The sequence below is a fragment of the Aulonocara sp. 'chitande type north' Nkhata Bay genome, linkage group LG19 (assembly GCF_057382095.1).
Source record: "Aulonocara sp. 'chitande type north' Nkhata Bay isolate Kocher_YH1m ecotype deep benthic linkage group LG19, A_spYH_male_GT1.1, whole genome shotgun sequence".
In the NCBI taxonomy this organism is placed as follows: Eukaryota; Metazoa; Chordata; class Actinopteri; order Cichliformes; family Cichlidae; genus Aulonocara; species Aulonocara sp. 'chitande type north' Nkhata Bay.
Window position 1 is genome coordinate 23165202 of NC_141362.1, and position 19611 is coordinate 23184812.

At 39.5% G+C, this 19611-nt stretch overlaps 1 protein-coding gene across 1 annotated transcript; it reads left to right on the forward strand.

Moving 5' to 3' along the window:
- Positions 1 to 1237: 1237 nt before the first annotated feature.
- Positions 1238 to 18480, forward strand: plpp2a (phospholipid phosphatase 2a). The gene is made up of 6 exons (XM_086275039.1): positions 1238 to 1558; positions 13901 to 14052; positions 14184 to 14446; positions 15324 to 15381; positions 15835 to 16011; positions 17359 to 18480. Exons 1-6 carry the CDS (start codon positions 1498 to 1500, stop codon positions 17494 to 17496), a joined length of 849 nt encoding a protein of 282 aa, XP_086131165.1. The 5' UTR covers positions 1238 to 1497; the 3' UTR covers positions 17497 to 18480.
- Positions 18481 to 19611: the final 1131 nt, after the last annotated feature.

A 19611-nucleotide genomic window follows, 5' to 3' on the forward strand; every position in this document is an offset into this window, starting at 1 on the left:
GCCCTTTAAACCGACACAATGTTGAAGGCGGGATAGCAGTATGTTGTGATCAACAGTGTCGAAGGCTGCTGTCAGGTCCAGGGTTACTAAGACAGCAGCACAACCAGAGTCAACAGTTAAAAGCAAATCATTAAAAACTCTCAGAAGGGCGGTTTCTGTGCTATGCCGAGCTCTAAAACCAGACTGGAACTTCTCATAGAGATTGTTATTGTCAAGAAATAGCTGGAGCTGCGTGAGGGCGGCTCGTTCCAGTACTTTAGACAGAAAAGGGAGGTTGGAAATGGGCCTATAGTTAGAGAGTAGGGATGGATCTAGATTAGGCTTTTTAAGGAGAGGTTGAACAACAGCGTGCTTGAAGGGTGTTGGATTATTAGGGCCGAATTGTGAGATGGAAGCTTGTTCACATTAATGAAATTAATATTTAATTGTATACATTTTGATAATATAAATCACTCTGCAAGCAGCCTGCAAATCAAGCACGTGGTCAGAATTGTACACTTGTAACTATTTAAATAACAGCACTGTATCCTATTTTTGAAGCTGATTGTTGACGAGACAGCAGACACACCTCATCTGTGTCTTAAGGCTCAGGTGTGTGGAGACTTGAGCTGTTATAGTTTAAAGTCTAAGTTCTGATTGTGATTAAATGTGGACACCAAATGTCCCAAAACAACCAACATCTGTATCATACAGGGTGGTGTCTGTGTTCCGGTAGCCAGACCCACCTTGAGTTTAGTATAAATGTAATTTAACCAATAGAAAACTGCACATGTAGGCCATGTTTGGGCCAACCGTTCATCGTTATCCAACTTAGTTTACAGCACCTAGTGTTTGCCACTCATTTTAAGCGCAAAATAAAAAAAATTTAAAAGAAATGCGTTGATTCCCTTACAACTGTGCGTCAGCAGGTCGCAAATCCTCGGCAAATGTGCTATACTTTACCTAAGTGACTCTCTGTTAGTGCGAAACCAGGCCAAAGTTGGGTGAAATCGCTGCACTCATTATTAGTTTGGAAAAATAAAAGGGTGTCATGATTTTATCCCAAAAAAAGTCTCAGCACTGGAGAGAACATTGCCGAACTTTTAATTACCCTGCAAACTAAGCAGAGAGAAAGTCGGGGAATTTCCCTTTTTTTCCAACATCAAGCGTTTTGGGACGATCAATTATCTGTTAGCTTTCTCTTTTTTTCTGTAAAGACAGACGCGCCCCCCGTGCGTAAAAAAGGCAGGCTAAACCAAAACGTGCTTCCTTTGCGACTTACCTGCCAACAGCGAAGTGTATAGAAAGACAGACGGACAGATAGACAGGCATAAAGGGAGGCGGGCAGGTAAGGATCACTGGAGGCGGAAGAGCGAGCAGGTTATTCTTTCCTGTTAGTACTTTGTCCACAGTTTCTCCAGGTGTTCAGTTTACAACCTTCCTGCCTGCTTTTTGTTTTTTTCCCCAAACGCGGTTTTTATTTATTATTTATAAAAGTGGCGAGCCGTCTGAAGAAGCATGGCAGAACATGGGAAGAAACTGATTCTGGTTGCGGTGGATATTCTGTGCGTCTTTGCTGGTAAGTGAAAACCCCCGTTCTGCCCTCCTCCTCCTGACAATATGGCTGAAAACGTGATTAGTTTCTGGACGTAGGTTATTGGCTGTGGTTTAATGTTCACTGGTGATTTTTGTATGGACGGAACAACAGCATTGTAAGTCCACATTAAAAGTTGAATGGCCTTCAAAGTGACGCACAGGGGATTGCACAACCGTACGCACAGGTCTGATTTATATATCTCTGGTAGATTACCAACATGTTGCTTCATGGGTCGCTGCAAGATTACAGAAACTTTTAACGCCCCTTTAAGATTTTACTCACGGATTCGGGAAAAACATCAGGACCATGACTGGCAGTGGTTTTAAAGTATGCAATACTGTTAAACTGTGCGAGTCGGTATCGGTCTCTACCTTGTTCGAACAAGCCAATAATCTTTCCCAGGACTGAGTGTGAAAGCTGCCTGGACTTCTGTTTATCTCTGGGTGTCACTGCACCGATTTCTTCACTGAAATGATCGGGGTTAAAATAGGACACGCGCTATCTCATATCACTGTCAGCCAGTTGGCGACACTTTGTGCACGTCAGTGTATGCGTGCGTGCATCTCTACCTCCCCTTGATTGCATTCATACTGCCAAGAAGTGCAGGGTTGTTCCTCCTTTTTAAAAAAAAAAAAAAAAAAAACAAACCCAAAAACTTAAGGTTGAGAGGAAAAGCGAAGATCAGTGTCACTGAATATCTCTCTCTGACAGTTAAAATCCTGTCATGGGAACTGCTGAAAGGTGTGTTTATTTTTGCGTCTTCGTGTGTGTATGTGAAGAGGGTGGGCTCCAGAGACTGAATATGTCAGTCTTGAAAGACTAGAACCAAAATGGCTTGTTGCGACTTGCTGTGATCTACCACAAGGGCACAAATCCATTAATGAAGCTGGTATCTTCCAGCTGTTGGTGTCACACCTCTCACATTTTTGTCACCCTGACAGTTTGTACCACATGGTGGAAGAAGAAATCTGGACACTGATGTTGAATTCTCATGGTAGATTTTTCTGGAGTGAAATATGAGGGAGCAAGTGTGTGTGCGTGTGCTTTTTCAATGTATACATCCAATTGTGGACCCATCTGGTGGCTGAAAGGGAGGAATGATAACAATGATAATAACCATTCTGCATCCTGTGTGTGCGTGTTCGTGCGCGTGCCTTAAAGAAGTTCCTTGTAAAAAAAAAAAAAAAAAACCTGGTGGGGTGAGCTGGTGGATCTTATTTCAATATTTCGCCATAGTCTTTTTCTCTTTGGCTGAAGATCTTATAAACATGTAGAATGAACTTTTAAAACATTGAATCATTCTGTTGTGAAATCCCAGATGAAGCCTTTCTCAGGTCATAATTATTATGATTAATGCTGACCAAGGTTTTTATCATTTTCCCTTTTCTCCTGCTGACTAATCATGGTATAAGGATGATTAGTCAGGACTGTGAAAGTGATTATGAATTCACATGAAAACATGGTTATAAATCTGCAGTCGGTTCAGGACTAAATGCATATAAAATGTGGTGACTAAACTAATAACACACAAAGACTGTACTTCTCATTTATTTATTGAACACAAAATGAATAATCCCCCACCACAGTCCAGCCTGCAGAATATAAGTAAACCTTTAAATACGAATTTATTAGAAACAACCTCAATTAGATATTTCCTCATAGGTGCTTGTGAGGCTCTCACAGTGAAGAGGAAGATTTTTTTTTTTTCTCTTCCCACTACTCTCCTGAAAAAATAAACAGTGTTCAACATTCCTATGATTTATTGAGAAAACGTCTTCCTTCAAATCAAGCCTCAACATTTTAGTAAAGGTCAGCATTCAGACTTGGTGTTCCCCATTCATTCATGTATTTCTTTTTAACCATTTTGTTGCTGCATTGACAGAAACCTGTAAATGGTGTTTATGCAATATTCAAAACAGCCTTAAAACATGATGCTGCCTCCACTGTGCTTTAAAGCTAGGTTGAGGTATTGGTGTGTGTCAGATATTGTCTTGTGCATTTTCACCAAAAAGTTCATCCTCCCTGTACTGACTGGAACAGAAATGTTTTTAAAATTACGTAATCTGCCATTGGTCTGCGAGTGACTGCAAGTGTAAACTACTGTAATAAGGTTTCATCCTCTTAATTAGCTTGACTATAGAGGGTTTTGAAGTGTGTGCATATGTGTAATAGCGTACATGTCCAAATTAACTGATAGGGGCGTAAAATGCTGAACTGAATACTGAACATCCACCATTTTAACAGTATTTGACAGAATACAATGGGGAAAAAACTGAACGTGCACTCTATTAAACCTTCTGTACATACATATCTTAACGGATCCACATTCCTCCATTCGCTGACATTTTGTTTTGGCTGTTTACTACAAAGTTAAACTAATCCATCTGAAGGAAATGCCTGAACTCATTGCTTTTATCAGTGAAACTGTTGTAATGTTGTCTCACTTAAAACACTGTTTGTACATGAAGAGGATCTTGAGTTGTAGCCTTTCCAGCTGCCCGTCAGCAAGACAGCAAGAGCTATCCCAGCTGTTGCTGACCATGCAGCTTTTAGCTATCTACACGCTGCTTCGGTGGTTCTAATCACTTTTCCCCCCTCTCTAAAACCAAAAGAATATCAAAACTCATTCGCTGATTTCAGACTGAATCTGTTTCAGAAGCTTGAATGCATCAATACACATCCAGTCAATTTGCAAATAAAGGGGGAAAACCTAAGCTTTTGACCCCCTACAGTGAGGGGATCTGCTTTGTTATGCTGAGGAGGAATTTTGCTAGCATGATCTGGGTCCATCTAGTTGTCCCTTTTTAGAGGGAAAAGTCATTTCAAATCAATACAAAGTTGTTCAGAGTGATCACCTTTACCCCATCATCAAACACTTCTGTCCTGCTGGGGGTGGACTCTTACTACTACAACAACAACAATGCCCCCACCCATCTGCTGAGTCATACTGATATCCTCCATATCATTCAGCAGCTGAGAGGTTCTTTTAGCATCAAGAAGCTGATGAAAGCAGTTCATTTAAAAAAGTAGTTATTGCTGCCCATGAATTGGCAGTGGAATTTAAAGCCCATTATGCTATAGTGTGAAAAGAAAATCCACAAGTGGAAAACACTGCAGATGGTTCCCAGTATTCCCAGGAGTCAGCATCCCTGCAAAGTCACCCCAATGCCAGACCATGCTATGATCAGAGAGGGCAAAAATCCCATCTCAGACTCTACAGACTACAGTTAGCAAGGCAAATGATAAAATCCAGGACAGTACAATTAGAACAAGACTGAACGAGTATTGTTTATTTTGAAGAGTTGCCAGAAGGAAACCTTTTCTATGCTTGAAAGAAGCAAAACAAAAAAAACAACATGGTCACGCTTGCAGAGTTGCATCTGAACTTTGCAAACCAAAGTCTTGTCCAAGAACACTGGACAGCATGCAAACTGTCAAACGTGGTGATGGAAATGTGATTATTTGGGTTTGTTTTGCAGCAAAAGGACCTGGGCACCTTCAGTCATTGGGTCCACCATAAACCCCTCTGCATAGCAAAGTACTCTAGAGCCATCTATCACTATAGAAACTCTAGAGTGAGGCCATCTATCTGATAACTAAAGGCTTGCCCAAACTGGATCATTCAACAGGACCCAGGCACAGCAGCAAAGCTACAACAGAGTGACTGAGCCATTGCAACACCTTGAGTCTTTTCCTTTTTCAAAGACCAGACCTTAACAAGACTGAAATACTGTGGGGAACCTTAAAATAGTGATGCACAGACTGCTCGAAAACCTCAAAGAACAGAAACAGCGTGGTAATAAAAAGTGTACCAAAATTCATACAGAAAATGATTACTTCACATTACTATGACTAAAGGTGGTTTTACAAGTTACGTGGGGTGTACTTCACTTTTCAAACTTTGCTTCTGCATTTTAGCTCAGCTTTTGTTCAATATGTAATCACCTAATATAAGTCATATACTGTTGTCTCGTGTTTGTTTGTTTTGTTTTTTTTTTACCCAATTTTTAAATTATTCTTTTCGTAATGTCCAAGTATGTAAAACTTTACATTTGACAGAGGGTGTATTTTTCTTTTCTTTCAAAAACCATTGGAAACCCAAACTTATTCAGTTCCCTACCACATAAGACTTCAAGCAACGCAAAGGCAGGGCAGATTTTTTTAGTTTTTATATCGATGACTTATGGTTTCATACCTAAATGTATCAGATGAAACTGAAAATGCTCATGTGATACCTTTAACACAGACTTACATTCTGTGTTTAATAAGCGTGAGCTATAAGGAACAGAAACTATACATGCTTTTTGTTTCTAGGGTCCGAAGCATAGAAGAGCTGCAGTATTGCGGAAATGACAGCCAGTGACTGACAACAGCTGTTTGGCTCGAGAGCTGTTATTTATATGCCATTTTTGACAATTTGTTGACATGTATGGGACACACACACAGTTGTTTTCATATCCTTGTGGGGACATCTAATTGACATAATGCTTTCCCTAGCCGCTTACCCTAACCATCAAAAATGAATGCCTAACCCTGACACTAAAACCACATTTTGAGTCTCAACGTGCCTTCAAACTCACGGGGACGTGGATTTTGTCCCCACAAATATAGTAAACTTCCAATTTTTGGTCCCCACAAAGATATGACCATGTTGTGTACAACACACACACACACACACACACACACACACACACACACACACACACACACACACACACACACTGTATCTGCTTCTGCCAAATGCATGTCAGAGTCAAGTGGGAAGTGCTGACCTCTGCTCTCTGACATTCCTGTGTGAAAATGGAAGCGAGATATGATTGTTGTGTTGGCATACATAGTACAGGCTGTGTGTGCGTAGTTACATTGTCCTCCGTGGTCGTTTCATAAAGGAAGGTGTGTGTGTGTGTGTGTGTGTGTGTGTGTGTGTGTGTGTAAGCATTCTATTAAAAGGTCAAAGCCACAGATCTGTAAGATGAGAGGTTTACGAATGTGAACCAATAAACTATTGGCTTGGATATGATGCAAACTAAACTAAAAAGTGTAATGTAAATCAAACGCATGGTAAGAACAACCAATGGACAAAATTACCAGATTCTTATGAAGGTTTGACCTATGGGCAACAAAATCTAATGGCCTAATTCATGCTCTGTACTCTTCTTTTTACAGACAAGTTTAAGCAAGAAAAGAGGTGATTTTTTTTTTTTTTTTTTTTTTTTAAAAACAAAACGCTAAAAAAGCCACTAAAACATGATCCAACATTATTGCACTTGAAATAACCCTATGAAGTGATATATTACAGGCTTTCAGTATGTGCTGTTCCTGGGAATTCCATCAGAAGATTAATCCCGCTTTTGTAGAAATGCACCGATTGTGAAATTGTGGGCTGATATCGATATGTTCAAATATTGGTATTTGGTACACACACAAGAGCCTGACTGATTTTTTTTTTTTTAAGACACCAATATTTGGTTATTTTAAAAATATAATATTCTGATATAGCCACTGATAGATAGATAGATAGATAGATAGATAGATAATATATTTCTTTTTTTTTCTTTTTTTTGTCTTTCAGGTGCAAACAGATATAACATGGCAATTGTTATGCCTGGTTATTTATTTACTTGTGTACCCTGTTGCTGTTGGTCTTTGGCCGGCAGGGAGCTGCAGAGCACCCTCTGGTGGACAAACTAAGCAATGTTGAAGGGTGTTTCATATGCCTCTTCTGCATGTTTACAATACATTTTCATTTATTGGCTGTTAAAAATGGCTTAAAGCAGACGATAATATTGGTCTGCTGATAAATCAGTTGGCTTCTAGTACATATTTTTTGTGTCTTTGAAGAATATCTGAAATATCTAAATGTGACTGAGCACAGGAAAAACTTTTTTCAAACATTCAGCCAGCCAAAAACTGATAAATGATGTCCACTGACATTGTTGCAAATTAAACATTAATCAATCAGCCATATTGACCAATATCAGAATTTGGCCAATATGTATCATACATCCGTCACATGGCAGACAGTAAGTCTGGAGTCGATTTAATTTAGCACAAAGACTGGAAATGAGGGGAAACTGTCTAGCCTGACCCCGTCTAAAGCTAACAAAAGCAAAATTTTATCAGCTCTAAAACTCAAAACAGACAGTTTGCTATTTTCTTCTTCTTTTACAAAATAAAGCTTTTATCAGCCAGTGTTGTCTAGGACTTTCCCAGGAAAATCCCCAGCCTCACAGGAAGTGATCCACTTTCTCTGCAATTCCAGTTTTCCGGGTTTATGAAGGAAAAAAAAAAACTGAATAATGCTGACTATTGCAGACAGACTGGATAAAAACATGAAAATGTTACAGCATTGGACTGCTGATTTCACACTGTTCTCTTGCTGTGCTGACTTCTTGGGAATGTATCGTAGAGAAAAGTAACAGCAATGAGAATTTGAAAAACTTGCCAATATAAACAAAAGTTAACAAGTTAAATATTGCTTTTAAGATCACCTCCACACAACCCCTGTTAGCTGACAAACCATGAAGTTACTCAGCAGGCTCACAGATCTCAGTCATCTGCTGAGATGTGCAGATACATGTTCACATACGTTGCTGTTAGTTGTTAGCCGTTTGTGGTTCTGTTCCCAGCAAATGTCTCAGTAGTTCAGTTCTCAAGATGAGCCACAGTATGGACTTCCATCACTTATCTTGAATGCTGAATAACAGGAACATTTTCCCCTTCCTGCTGGGTCAGAGGTCAAGGGGAAGTTGTACTTGTGTCTGATCCCAAATTCCATTATGTTTATTTTCTCAAAGTGGAATCGGGGTGCATGCTCGCCAGAAGGGATTATGAAAGCCTAAAACAATACTGTCTCTCCTTCCTTTTTTTGAATCTCCTGTGTTGTTTTTTTTTTTTTTTTTTTTTTTTTTTTTTTTTTAAACTAAAGGCAAAAGTTATCAGAAACTTGGGAGTGTGTGTGTGTGTGTGTGTGTGTGTGTGTGTGTGTGTGTGTGTGTGTGTGTGTGTGTGTGTGTACCTCTTTTAGCAAAGAGATTTGAACAGTTATTACAGTGTTTGCAGCTGTAAAGGTTTATGGACAACATAAAACTCGACAGCTACATGTAAAATTTCGGAGTAGGATGATACAAACTTTCAGTTGACCAAATAACATTTTACTGCTATACTCAGATGGTTTCCTTTAGTTTAAAATAAAAAAGGAGGGAGAAGAGATCCAAAAAATAGCAACGTTTTATGATCTTACATTCAAAACTGGGTACATTTTATGAGTAAAATGCTTTGTTTGCAGTTTAGTTTTACTTTCACATTAAAAGAAAACAAAAACAAAACCTTGAGTTTACTTGAGTTTAAACATTAAAATAAGGAGGGAAATGGGTAACATGGAGATGAATGGAGGGGAAAAGTTGAAGAAAAAACCAAAAAAGCATAAAATGTTTCGGACAGCGCAACTTTATTGTTAAATATATGTTGCCGAAGTGCAACAAAACTGTACATAAAAGCTAACTTTTTTGAAATGGGAGATGTTTGATTATATAAAGTAGTAAGTAAGTAGAAGGAGCTAAAACCTGCATCTATTAAATTAACTGCTAGAATTGACGACGACCGCCCCAGTGCACGTTGGAGGTCACTGCCTGAAGGAGCCAACCATCATGCACAAAAACCAGAGAGTTGATCCAGGAGCCACCAAAGTGGAGCATCTTCTCCACTTGACTATGCCAATGAAATTCTCTTCATAAGTTATGAACAGGAGTGACAAACAACAATCTTGACAGAGGCCAACTCCCACTGGGAACAAGTTTGACTAACATCTGAAAGCACCATATAATTTGTAAGGTATTTGCTTGAGAACCCTAATAGTCAGACAGTCTCCTATGAGCAAGCACTTTGCAACTGTAGGGAGGAATAACTCCCTTTTATGTATATTGGAACTGAGTCAGATATTTTTGTCCTCAAATACAGCTAAGCTATAAAATTAAGACTCAGGATCTCAAGATTTGCTGTGCATGTAAGAACAGAGTAGGTAATACTGTTGATTACTGGAAGTACATAAAGTGTATAAACCTCTTTACTAATGATTTCTCTTCCAAGTACCAAGAAAGGGGGGGGGGGGGGGGTAAATTAAAGAAATGAGATTGGAACCAGTTACTGAAACTCTGCTTAAGACCGGTGTCATTTTTTTATTGGACGTTAGAAGAAGCGGTGTATAAGGCCCAAGTGTAAATCAGTCTATAATGAGACGTTGCCTTGAAAGGGAGGCTCTCTTGGAGTCCTGAAAAGATCTCAAAATTGCACACAAAGAGGTGAAAAAGAACCCAGGAGTAAACACAAAACACTAATAAGCAGAAGCCTTTTTCACATGTCTACTCTAAGAAAATTGTTGAAAATAATTACGTTAATTTAAAGACACCACAAACATTATTGTCATTCCTTTAACCATTTAAATCCAAGAGTATCATATTTGATACATGGGTTTTTGAGACTTCTACATGAGTTTGCCCCCCACCCCCTTTCCCCCACAAAAAAAAACAACAAAAAATTGCGAAATGCTTTTATTTATTTATTTATTTTTAGAAATAAATTGCAAAACAAATGCAGGATGTAGCAAACATGATGCAAGTGAAAACTAATTTGCAAATTAATATAGATCATCGGAAGAGTCGATAAACACACAAAAAAATGTGTTGCAAGGCATTTCAGGCTTGCAGCTGTGAAGCATGGTGGAGGCAGCATCATGGTTTGTGGGCATACTTTGCTTCCTTAGAGCTGGTCATTGCAGTCATTGAGGAAACATCAATGACTTGAATTTCCAAGCTCTTTGATGGCATTTTAAAGGAAAAATTCAGGGAGGTAATCTATAGTCTGAAGCTTGGGAGAGGTTGGGTGAAGCAACAAGTAAATCAAGAGGCTGGAGTCCTGACGTCATGGTGCTGTCTTGAGGTATGTTCAAGCAAAACATACTGATGAATTGAAAGAGTTTTCTAGGCGTACTGGACGACAATTCATCTTTTTCACCGTGCTAGTTAAATAGGGAGCCAGAGGAAACGCCTACTGAAGGCATTCGCTTCTATAGAAGGTTCAACAAGTTATGCAAGACGGTTTAAATAAGACATTAAAAGCACATCTGTTTGGATTATTTTTCTAGTGAGATTGTTTTTCTAACCACATTTTACGAGTAGCATTTCCTACCTCAAATGCAAGAGAAGCCATCTATGATGACAACCACACTCAATGTTGGTGCTTATTTTATTGAGGTTTAAAGTTTTGTGATAAGAATGTGGGTTGCTAAACCATACAAGTAACCATGTAATTAATAACTAGAAAGAAAACAAAAGGTTGTTAAGCTCTTGAAGCGAGAAATGTCCTTTTACAGAATGAAGAATAAGAAATATAAAAATGTATTTAAACAATCCCTTTTAGGTATGCCTTACTTTTGCAAGTAGTTTTGGTGCATGAAAAATTTGATTTGGGATCAATTTGACCTAGACGCTAACATGGGAGGCCGCCCTGCCAGCACAAGCCTACAAAAACATGTCAGGCCTTCTGTAATAACAGAGCCAGTCCAGATAATAGTTTCACCCCCAGCAACTCGGAGCAAGTCTGACTTGGGTTTCCTCACCAAATCTGTTAAGCAAGCTGACCAGTGGTTATCATGTATGTTTTTTAAGATCATTGCTCAACACATCTCCACCCTGGCAATGCGTAAGCCACTGGAGATTTGTGTCAAACAAATAGTCTCTTATCTAAATGTTATCCTTATGCTCTGCAGAATAAACAGTGGCTTGGTTTGACTTCAAAGTGGAGCTGAAAGCATGCTTGACCTACAGGAACAATGAATATGAGCGAAGGGAGAACTTTCATGAAAATAATTTCTCCTTAATGAGGAAACTGCTTGTCATCAAATATTATTAGTGGCGCTTGTTCAGACTTGTAACAAATGACAAATCCGGCGTTAGGCTATTTAGGTCAGGGAGACTTAAAGTGTCCCTTATATGGTGACAAAGTAGGAGGCGTGGCAGACCAATAGGTGTTTAAAGAGATAGACAGAAGAACAAAACGTACATGGTGACATGAGCAATTCAGTGTTACGTTGTTAAAAGATGGCCTACAAAAAGAGTCACTTCAGTGACCTGCAATCGTTTTTTGTGTTACTAAACTGCAGCGGAGTTCGAGATTTGTCACAAAAAGCATAACTTAAATGCTCGAATTATCTTCACCCATATGTTTATAAGCAGGTTAAAAGGCACTTTGACTTGTATGTGTTTGCTCTTTAAATTCCTTTGGTGTACTTTTCATTTATATATTTTAAGTCATATTTACTTGAACAGAACATGCCCCCTGTGGTCTGTGTTTTCATCAAACTGAATTGTACCTCATTTTGTGCAACCTTAGTATATAGTTACAGCTACAGATATGACGTTGTGGTGCCATGTAACAGGGTCCAGCAGCTTTATGGTATAATAGTAGTGATGCACCATAAGGTTGTACCATAGTTTTCCCTGAAAGAGGCACAGCCCAGTTTGAACAAACATTGTTCAAACTATGCATTTACTAGTAGAACAACAGCATCTTACCTGTTTTTTTTTTTAAATTTTTCAGCTCTTCATCACACAATTCTTGAACATTTGGCGAACATATAATTGAAGTAATCACACAACACTTAATACCTTCTTATCTGCAGACAGACCAATGTCCATCAACAAGGCTGGTATTAGCCCATATATCAGTGCATCCCAGGGTTAATCTTATAAATAATGAAGATCTTAAAGTTTGTGGAAGTACCAAATCTGTCATGCTTTGGGGAAATGTGTATAAAAGATGCACAAAAATCATCACAAACGGAGCCACATTCAAGAACTGTATGACAGGGGTAGTCGGGATGTGACACACATCCTCCCAAACAAGAATAAGACTACAACAAACATCTGCAGAAGGGAGTCTAGATAATTTCCATCAAAGTTTATCTGTGCTTTTAATGTAATCTTATGTGAATTGTCAGGCCCATACAGTAGAGGAAGGAAGCAATCTGTCAGTGGCGAGCAGCTCCACACCCATAAATATACAATAGTTTTTGAGCAAACAAACAACATTTATCCATCTCTTGCTGTTATTATATTCAGCAGGAAGCTCTTGAAAACAGGAAAACGATTTAAGTGTTGTGGGGTAGAAAGTTTCTGACATTAGGCCTTTAAAGTGGACTATTGTCCTGCTCTGATTTAGGAGACAGCTTTATGTCCTCCTGCAGATGCCCCACTCTTCGTCTTGTTTGCACAGACAGAAACTGCTGAAACCAGTTTTCTTTTTGTCCTTCGCAGCTCTTTATAGCTTTTATACATGTATGCATGGCTTGAAATAACCCATTTATATCTGTCGCTGGTGTGCATGAGCACGTGCGAATGTCTTGAGGTATGCAAGTGTGTGTCCCGCTCCGGTCGTCAGTTCCCAGGCCCCTCACATTGTGAACGCTGCCCTGGTGTCAAAGGTGTTGGCTGTGATGTCGCGTGTGTTGCCATGGTGACAGTCAGTTCCTCTACAGAGTAAACGCGACTTGTAGAGGTGAAGCCGTTGCCACCGATGACAAATTCATTTACCACGTAGCGCCGCGGCTTGTGCGCAAAGCCAAAAGATGAGTCCGCCAGTGTGTTTTTAGCTGTTTCCTGAGTTGCACCTTCACTGTGTAGTCACACTTTAAGACTACAGTAGTAATTTTCCAGTCTCTGCAAGGGTTTGCAAAAGCTCGATGAAAACCCCTCTACAGCAACATGCATCACCCCAAACCAGCCACAGTTTCCATTTTTTTTTTATTTTTGATATGGCTTTTTGATGTCACCTATTTTCTTTTATCTGGCCAATGTGAAAACCATTTGTGTGACCTTAAGTCACCAGGAAATCATAAGAAAAGTGACTGGATTTCTGGTGCAGATTTAGAACAACAGCAGACAATGGGGGATTTATTTCAGTATAAAAATGAGTGTGTGCTGTTCATGCTTCCTATTCTTTCTTGCAATTGCAAGGACATTTTCACTGGAGCAGTTTTCACACTTCAACTCAATACAATATCAGGAAAATGAAATCATTTAAAGTTATCCTTTTTCCACACGCAGCACCCAACAGGAAATGCGTCATTACTACTGGAAATACTTAAATGTGGTTTAAGTTCAGCACACGTGACTACAGATAATCACTGTGAATACAATGAACAAGTAACAGTGCTATCTCCACTGCATTATTTGAGTTAATACTGTTTTGAGCAGTAGAAATCATACTGCAATTTTAAAACAAAGCTCAAGGTGTATTCTCTCTCTCCCCTTCCCCCCCCTTTTACAGCGGCTCTACCCTCAGCCATTCTCACATTGATGTTCAAGCCTTACCAGAGAGGAATCTACTGCGATGATCAGAGCATCCGTTATCCCTACAGGAGAGACACCATCTCTCATGGGACGATGGCTGCAGTCACCATCACCTGCTCCATAGTCATTGTAAGCCCATGTGTCTGATTTGGCTGAGCCCCTAGTTACTGAAAAATAAGACTAACCTTGTGTCTTTCTACAGGCAATCTGCAAAGAATCTTATTTTCCAAATTATAAATCTTGGCCCCTTCCTTCCACAGATCACAACAGGAGAGGCCTACCTGGTGCACACCAATCGTCTGCGCTCCAATTCCCCATTCAACCAATACCTGTCAGCTCTCTACAAAGTGGTGGGCACCTACTTGTTTGGAGCCGCTATCAGCCAGTCGCTGACTGACTTGGCAAAGTTCACCATTGGCCGTCCTCGTCCAAACTTCATAGACGTTTGCAAGCCAGTGGTCTGTAATGGATACATGTTGGAGATCATGTGCAACGGCAGCCACCGCAATGTGACTGAATCCAGGTGGACACTTTACGACACCTATCAGATTTGTTATGTGCAGTGCAAAGAGCTAGGAGTAAATGGATGATTTGAAAAATGCCATGAATTTTCATCCCTTTGGATGTGTGAGCTCCTCAACCTATTTCTAAGGCTGAGCCCAGCCACTGTACAGAGGAAACTCATTTTGGCAGCTTGTATTACTCTTTGAGTCATAACCGGGATTTCATTCTGGCTGGGAAGCAGATGGACTGGTAAATCGAAAGCTTTGCCTTTCGGCTTAGCTTATTATTTCTTTATTACTGCTGAGGCCGCTTCAGTCCTCAATCCATTTTCCCATCACTCATGAATAAGATCCCAAGATGTATCCTGGTTTGAGGCAGCCTCTCTCTTAAAACCCCAACTTACTGACAGCTTAGTTTAAAATCTTTAAGATCTGCTCTCTCCATGGACTGATTTACCAAGTTTGACCTTATCAGTTTTATAGCTGAAAAACTATTTAGATTAGCAATAACAGGTTTAATTTCATCTCGTCAGTGAAATATAATATAATCAATATAAATATAAAACTCGAATATCTCTTTGGTTTCTGCTGGAGTGTTGGAGTGTCCACACTAATGTATACATGAGGAAGTGGATACTATCAGTATTATCAGGTTAAATTTAAATAGACTGCAACGTGCATGTTTCCATTTCCTGGATGACTGTTTATTTGTTTAGTTTGGACGTAATACCCAGAAATAAAAATATTCAAAAATGTAGGCTGCAGATTGCCCAAACTGTTAAGATTGTTTACCTTAGATTAAATGGTAAACAAACTGATAAGTAGGCCTAGTTTTAATGCTGGTTCCCATTCATATTCACTGAAAACCATTACTAATGCTGCCATTTTGCTCCCTAGGTTATCGTTCTACTCCGGACACTCGTCCTTCGGGATGTACTGCATGATCTTCCTGTCGGTGAGTGTGTCCTCATAGCGTGAGACTTTCTGCAGCTCTGAAATGGCTGTTTACCAAAAAAACACACATGACTAAGCCAAACAGGAGAATGTGGTCGACACAGACAAAAAAAACACCATTGTTGCTATACCACACGTGGCACAATGGCCGGAAGGTGACAGATTTAATGGTTTGATCCCTGTTAGGGGTTTTCAGGAGTGAATTATGAGCTGCTCAAACTCCACAGGAATCAGCATTCTGCATTTGGGGGGGCTGGATGGATAAAGTGGGACAAATTTTAGATTTAAAAAAAGTGTATAAATATTTTTTAAGGGGGGAAGTCAGGAAATTTGCTATAGGTAAATGGCTCCGATCTTAACCTTAATCTTGTTTTGTTTTTTCCCACAAAAAAAATGGTTCTTTAATGTGCGCAACCTTCGAGCTGAATTCGAATCTGTACTTTTGTGTGTAAAGCTCTATGTCCAGGCCAGGATGCAGGGGAAATGGACGAGACTGGTTCGACCCACCATCCAGTTCTTCCTGGTGTCGTTCTCTCTGTATGTGGGATACACGCGCGTCTCTGACTACAAACACCACCCGGGCGACGTCGTGGTGGGACTGCTGCAGGGCGCTCTCATCGCTGTGCTCACAGTGAGTGCATTTCTGCGTCACGTTTATTGATGTTTATCATTAAAGCTGAGGACATTTATACGATTATATAAGGTGAAAACTGAAATCCTCTATTTTTAAAGTGTTGATAAACATATTTTTCCACTTTTGAATCATTACTTCTGAATCCAAAGGCTGGCTGAGCAGCCTCTTCCTAAAGTAAAATGGTGTAGATTGACAAGTACAAAGACCTAATGAGGGATTTTGGTGAGTTTTGCCAGCTTTCAGGTTGGCAAAGAAGTAGTGGGACCCACTTCTTGAGTTTCTTGGACTTTCCCACTGTTCTGAGTATTGATCAGTCCAATCCAGGGGTGTCGAACTCCAGGCCTCGATTGCCAGTGTCCTGCAGGTTTTAGATCTCACCCTGGATCAACACACCTGAATCAAATGATTAGTTCATTATCAGGCCTCTGGAGAACTTTAAGACATGTTGAGGAGGTAATTTAGCAATTTAAATCAGCTGTGCTGGATCAAGGACACATCTAAAACCTGCAGGACACTCGAGGCCTGGAGTTGTCTACCCCTGGGCCAATGAATGCAGCTGAATGCAGCAGAGCCTTTTAATGATGGCAGAGAGGAACAACCACTTGCAGTTAATCGTGATTGCCAGGGAGAGGCGAGAGCTCTTGACCTTGTTAAGACATTGTAGAACCAAGGGGGAAAAAAATCCAAACTAAAATTAAATTTCTGCAACCATCTTTAATGACTTTTTTAAAGCCATTAAAGATGTACCCTGGAAAAAGTTCAAGTAGCTTAGCTTGCACAACATCATGATCATCCCTGTAAGAATCCCATATGGAAAAGATATATATAAATCTTATAAAGTTTTTATCTGTCTTGTATGAAACTTGTATGAAAAGCATACAAGAGTGAAAACACATAAGATCCCTTGAAAAATTATATAATGAAACTTGTATGTTTTGTATACTTACTAAAAAAATATATGAAAGTAATGAGAAAGTGGCCACTTTCATGAGTAAATCATATGTTTTTACTATTTCTTTTCCATATGGGATGGGCTGCAAATGACAATGGTTCATGCCATAAATGTGACTTACATTTGGAGGAGCCTCTGTACTTGGGAATAGCACCTGGCTATTGCAAAGAACACCTATTGGCGTTTTGAGGCTATAACTGTTAATTGTGTGTTTGTGACTTTACTCTGTGGTATAATATGAAGCTGAATCCCAACATCTAAAAGGTATAATTTAGACCGACTGCTGAACTATTCATTTACAGTGTAAAGCAGTAGCGTCAGCTGTAAGCAATGCTAACGCTTCTATTAAGCAACGTAATAGCCTATAATTGTTACTGTGTTTGTTCCCAAAGGTCCGATATGTGTCCGATTTCTTCAAGCAGCGCCCTCCAGTTTCTGAGCCGCAAACACCAGAGACTGAACAACTCGAATGTAAACCGAGGCCTTCAGATTCAGAACACAGAAATCACAGCTACAGCGGATCAGTATGAGCGCACCACCCTACAGCTACTCTCACCAGCCCGGCCCTCGCACTCTATAACAGCAGCTCCGTTATCAAAGAACGTGCACAGAAGAAAAAACAACGAAAGCAGCAGAGCACAGTCTGCTATTAGATCTCCCTAACACTTTCACAGCTATGAAAACTCCAGGGCCTCTATAAGTTTGTGTTTATATGCTGCAAAGATGTGATTGAGTTGTTTTTTTATGTTTTATAATGAGTGGGTTTTGTGAGTTTTTTTTTTCATTATGTTCATTTTTTTAAAATTTTCATAATTATTTCTTGCAGAAAGATTCAGATTTGTCTGAGAAATTGATGCTGTGAGTCAAACTTAAGAGTGACTGACAGTTGAAGAGATCGGTCCGATTTCAATTCCAAAGATTTTGTTCTGCCCTTGAATGGAAGAACCGATCCTTGGAGGCTGAATAATGTTATACACTTTGCTACAGTCTGATAAGACTGATGTTTTACCTACTCTCGAGCTCGACTGCCTCTTTGTGACACCCATTAGTTTTGTTGTTTGTTTTTTTCTACAGACATCTCTTTATTGTCTTTAAAAGATATGCAAGTGTAATTATGGAGTGCTTCCACTGACATAATATACATACAGGATGATTTGTAGCACTAACACTTTTTAAAAAAAAAAAATCTTCTATATCTAATAAATTGTGCAATTGTTGGTTTTTTTTCAAGAATGTATGACCACTAATTTACTGAAGTTATGGCGATATTGTTCCTTCTGTCACTTTTTCTCAGACTTGAAAGGGACGGCCAAGGACAAATGGAGATGTTCCTGAGGCATCTTCATCCTATAACCTTCCTCTTTTGATACAAAGTAAATACACCTTCATGGACCTTTTCCTTCCCCATTTATAACAACGTGTGTAACCTATTGTGAAATTGTACATAATGTAATCACTTACTTCCTTTAGCCTTCAGGGTGTTTTACAGTTTTCCATAAATACTTGCCAGCATATTCACCTTCCGTGTGTGATTATTTTATCAGCATGAAGAAAGGCATGCAAAGCAGTCTTTTGTGTGGATTCCCACAGAGAGAATGCCTTCTTTTTAGTTATTTCCATTGAGCTATTCTCTGCTGCATTCTTAGCGAAAGCTCTGTACAACACAGTGACGCAGGGTTCAAGTCAGAACCTGCAGCTCACGGCCCTTTCTACCAGAGGAATGAAGCTGGTGAGCCAGTGCATGAAACAGGAAGTTGTTTGGTTTTTTTCCCCCCTTTGTTAGCAATTATTCATAAATTGTCATAAGCAAAGAATCTTTATTACAAAACCATGTTTAGCGTCATTTCAGCTAAATTGTACAAAAGGTTCCCACTTGCCCTTAGAAGGTAGTCTGATAGTTTTGATTTCATTATCCCGGCTGAGCCGTTATGATTTCACATCCATGCCAGTACACTGTCAATTAGATTTATGGTGCACACAGTAATTAAAAATCCACAAATATTTCTCCAGAGACTGGTTAGGCTACATGATATGCTAAATCTACTTGTTCACTCAAATGCTGCTTTAAAGAGATTTGGGGGATTCTGATTAGAAACAAAAATCAGTTGTTTGGCATCAAACTCAGAAATGGCTCAACTACAGCTACAGGGGTACTAAGTCTGGATAGAGATGTTGCAGATTAACTTTCTAATACATTGTCTAAGTAGCCTGGAAAGAAAAGAAAAAAAGCATCTGGACTTCTTTAAGTTGTTTGAAGACATTTCACTTCTCATCTGAGAAGCTTCTTCAGTTCTATGGTCAAATGGTGAAGAGTCCCAGATTTAAGCCCTATGGGAGTGTCCCCCCCCCCCCCCAAGAGGGACATGGACCCCCTATTGATCCTCTACCTAATCACACGAGCCAAGGTGTGAAAATGGGTGTAGGTCACCATCAGCCAAGGTTTCAGATGAACTCATTGTGAAACCTAGCCCCACCCTATCATGTGATTTCCTGAGGTCAAAGGACTCTTGTTTTATGGATTTCAAGTCTATTGTAATTGAAGCATTCACTCTTTTATACAACCAGCAACTGTTTAATTCATTTTAACTTCAGGGAAAATGCTCACTTAGTCTGCTAGGCAAGAAGTTTCAGCAGCTTGCTCGTCT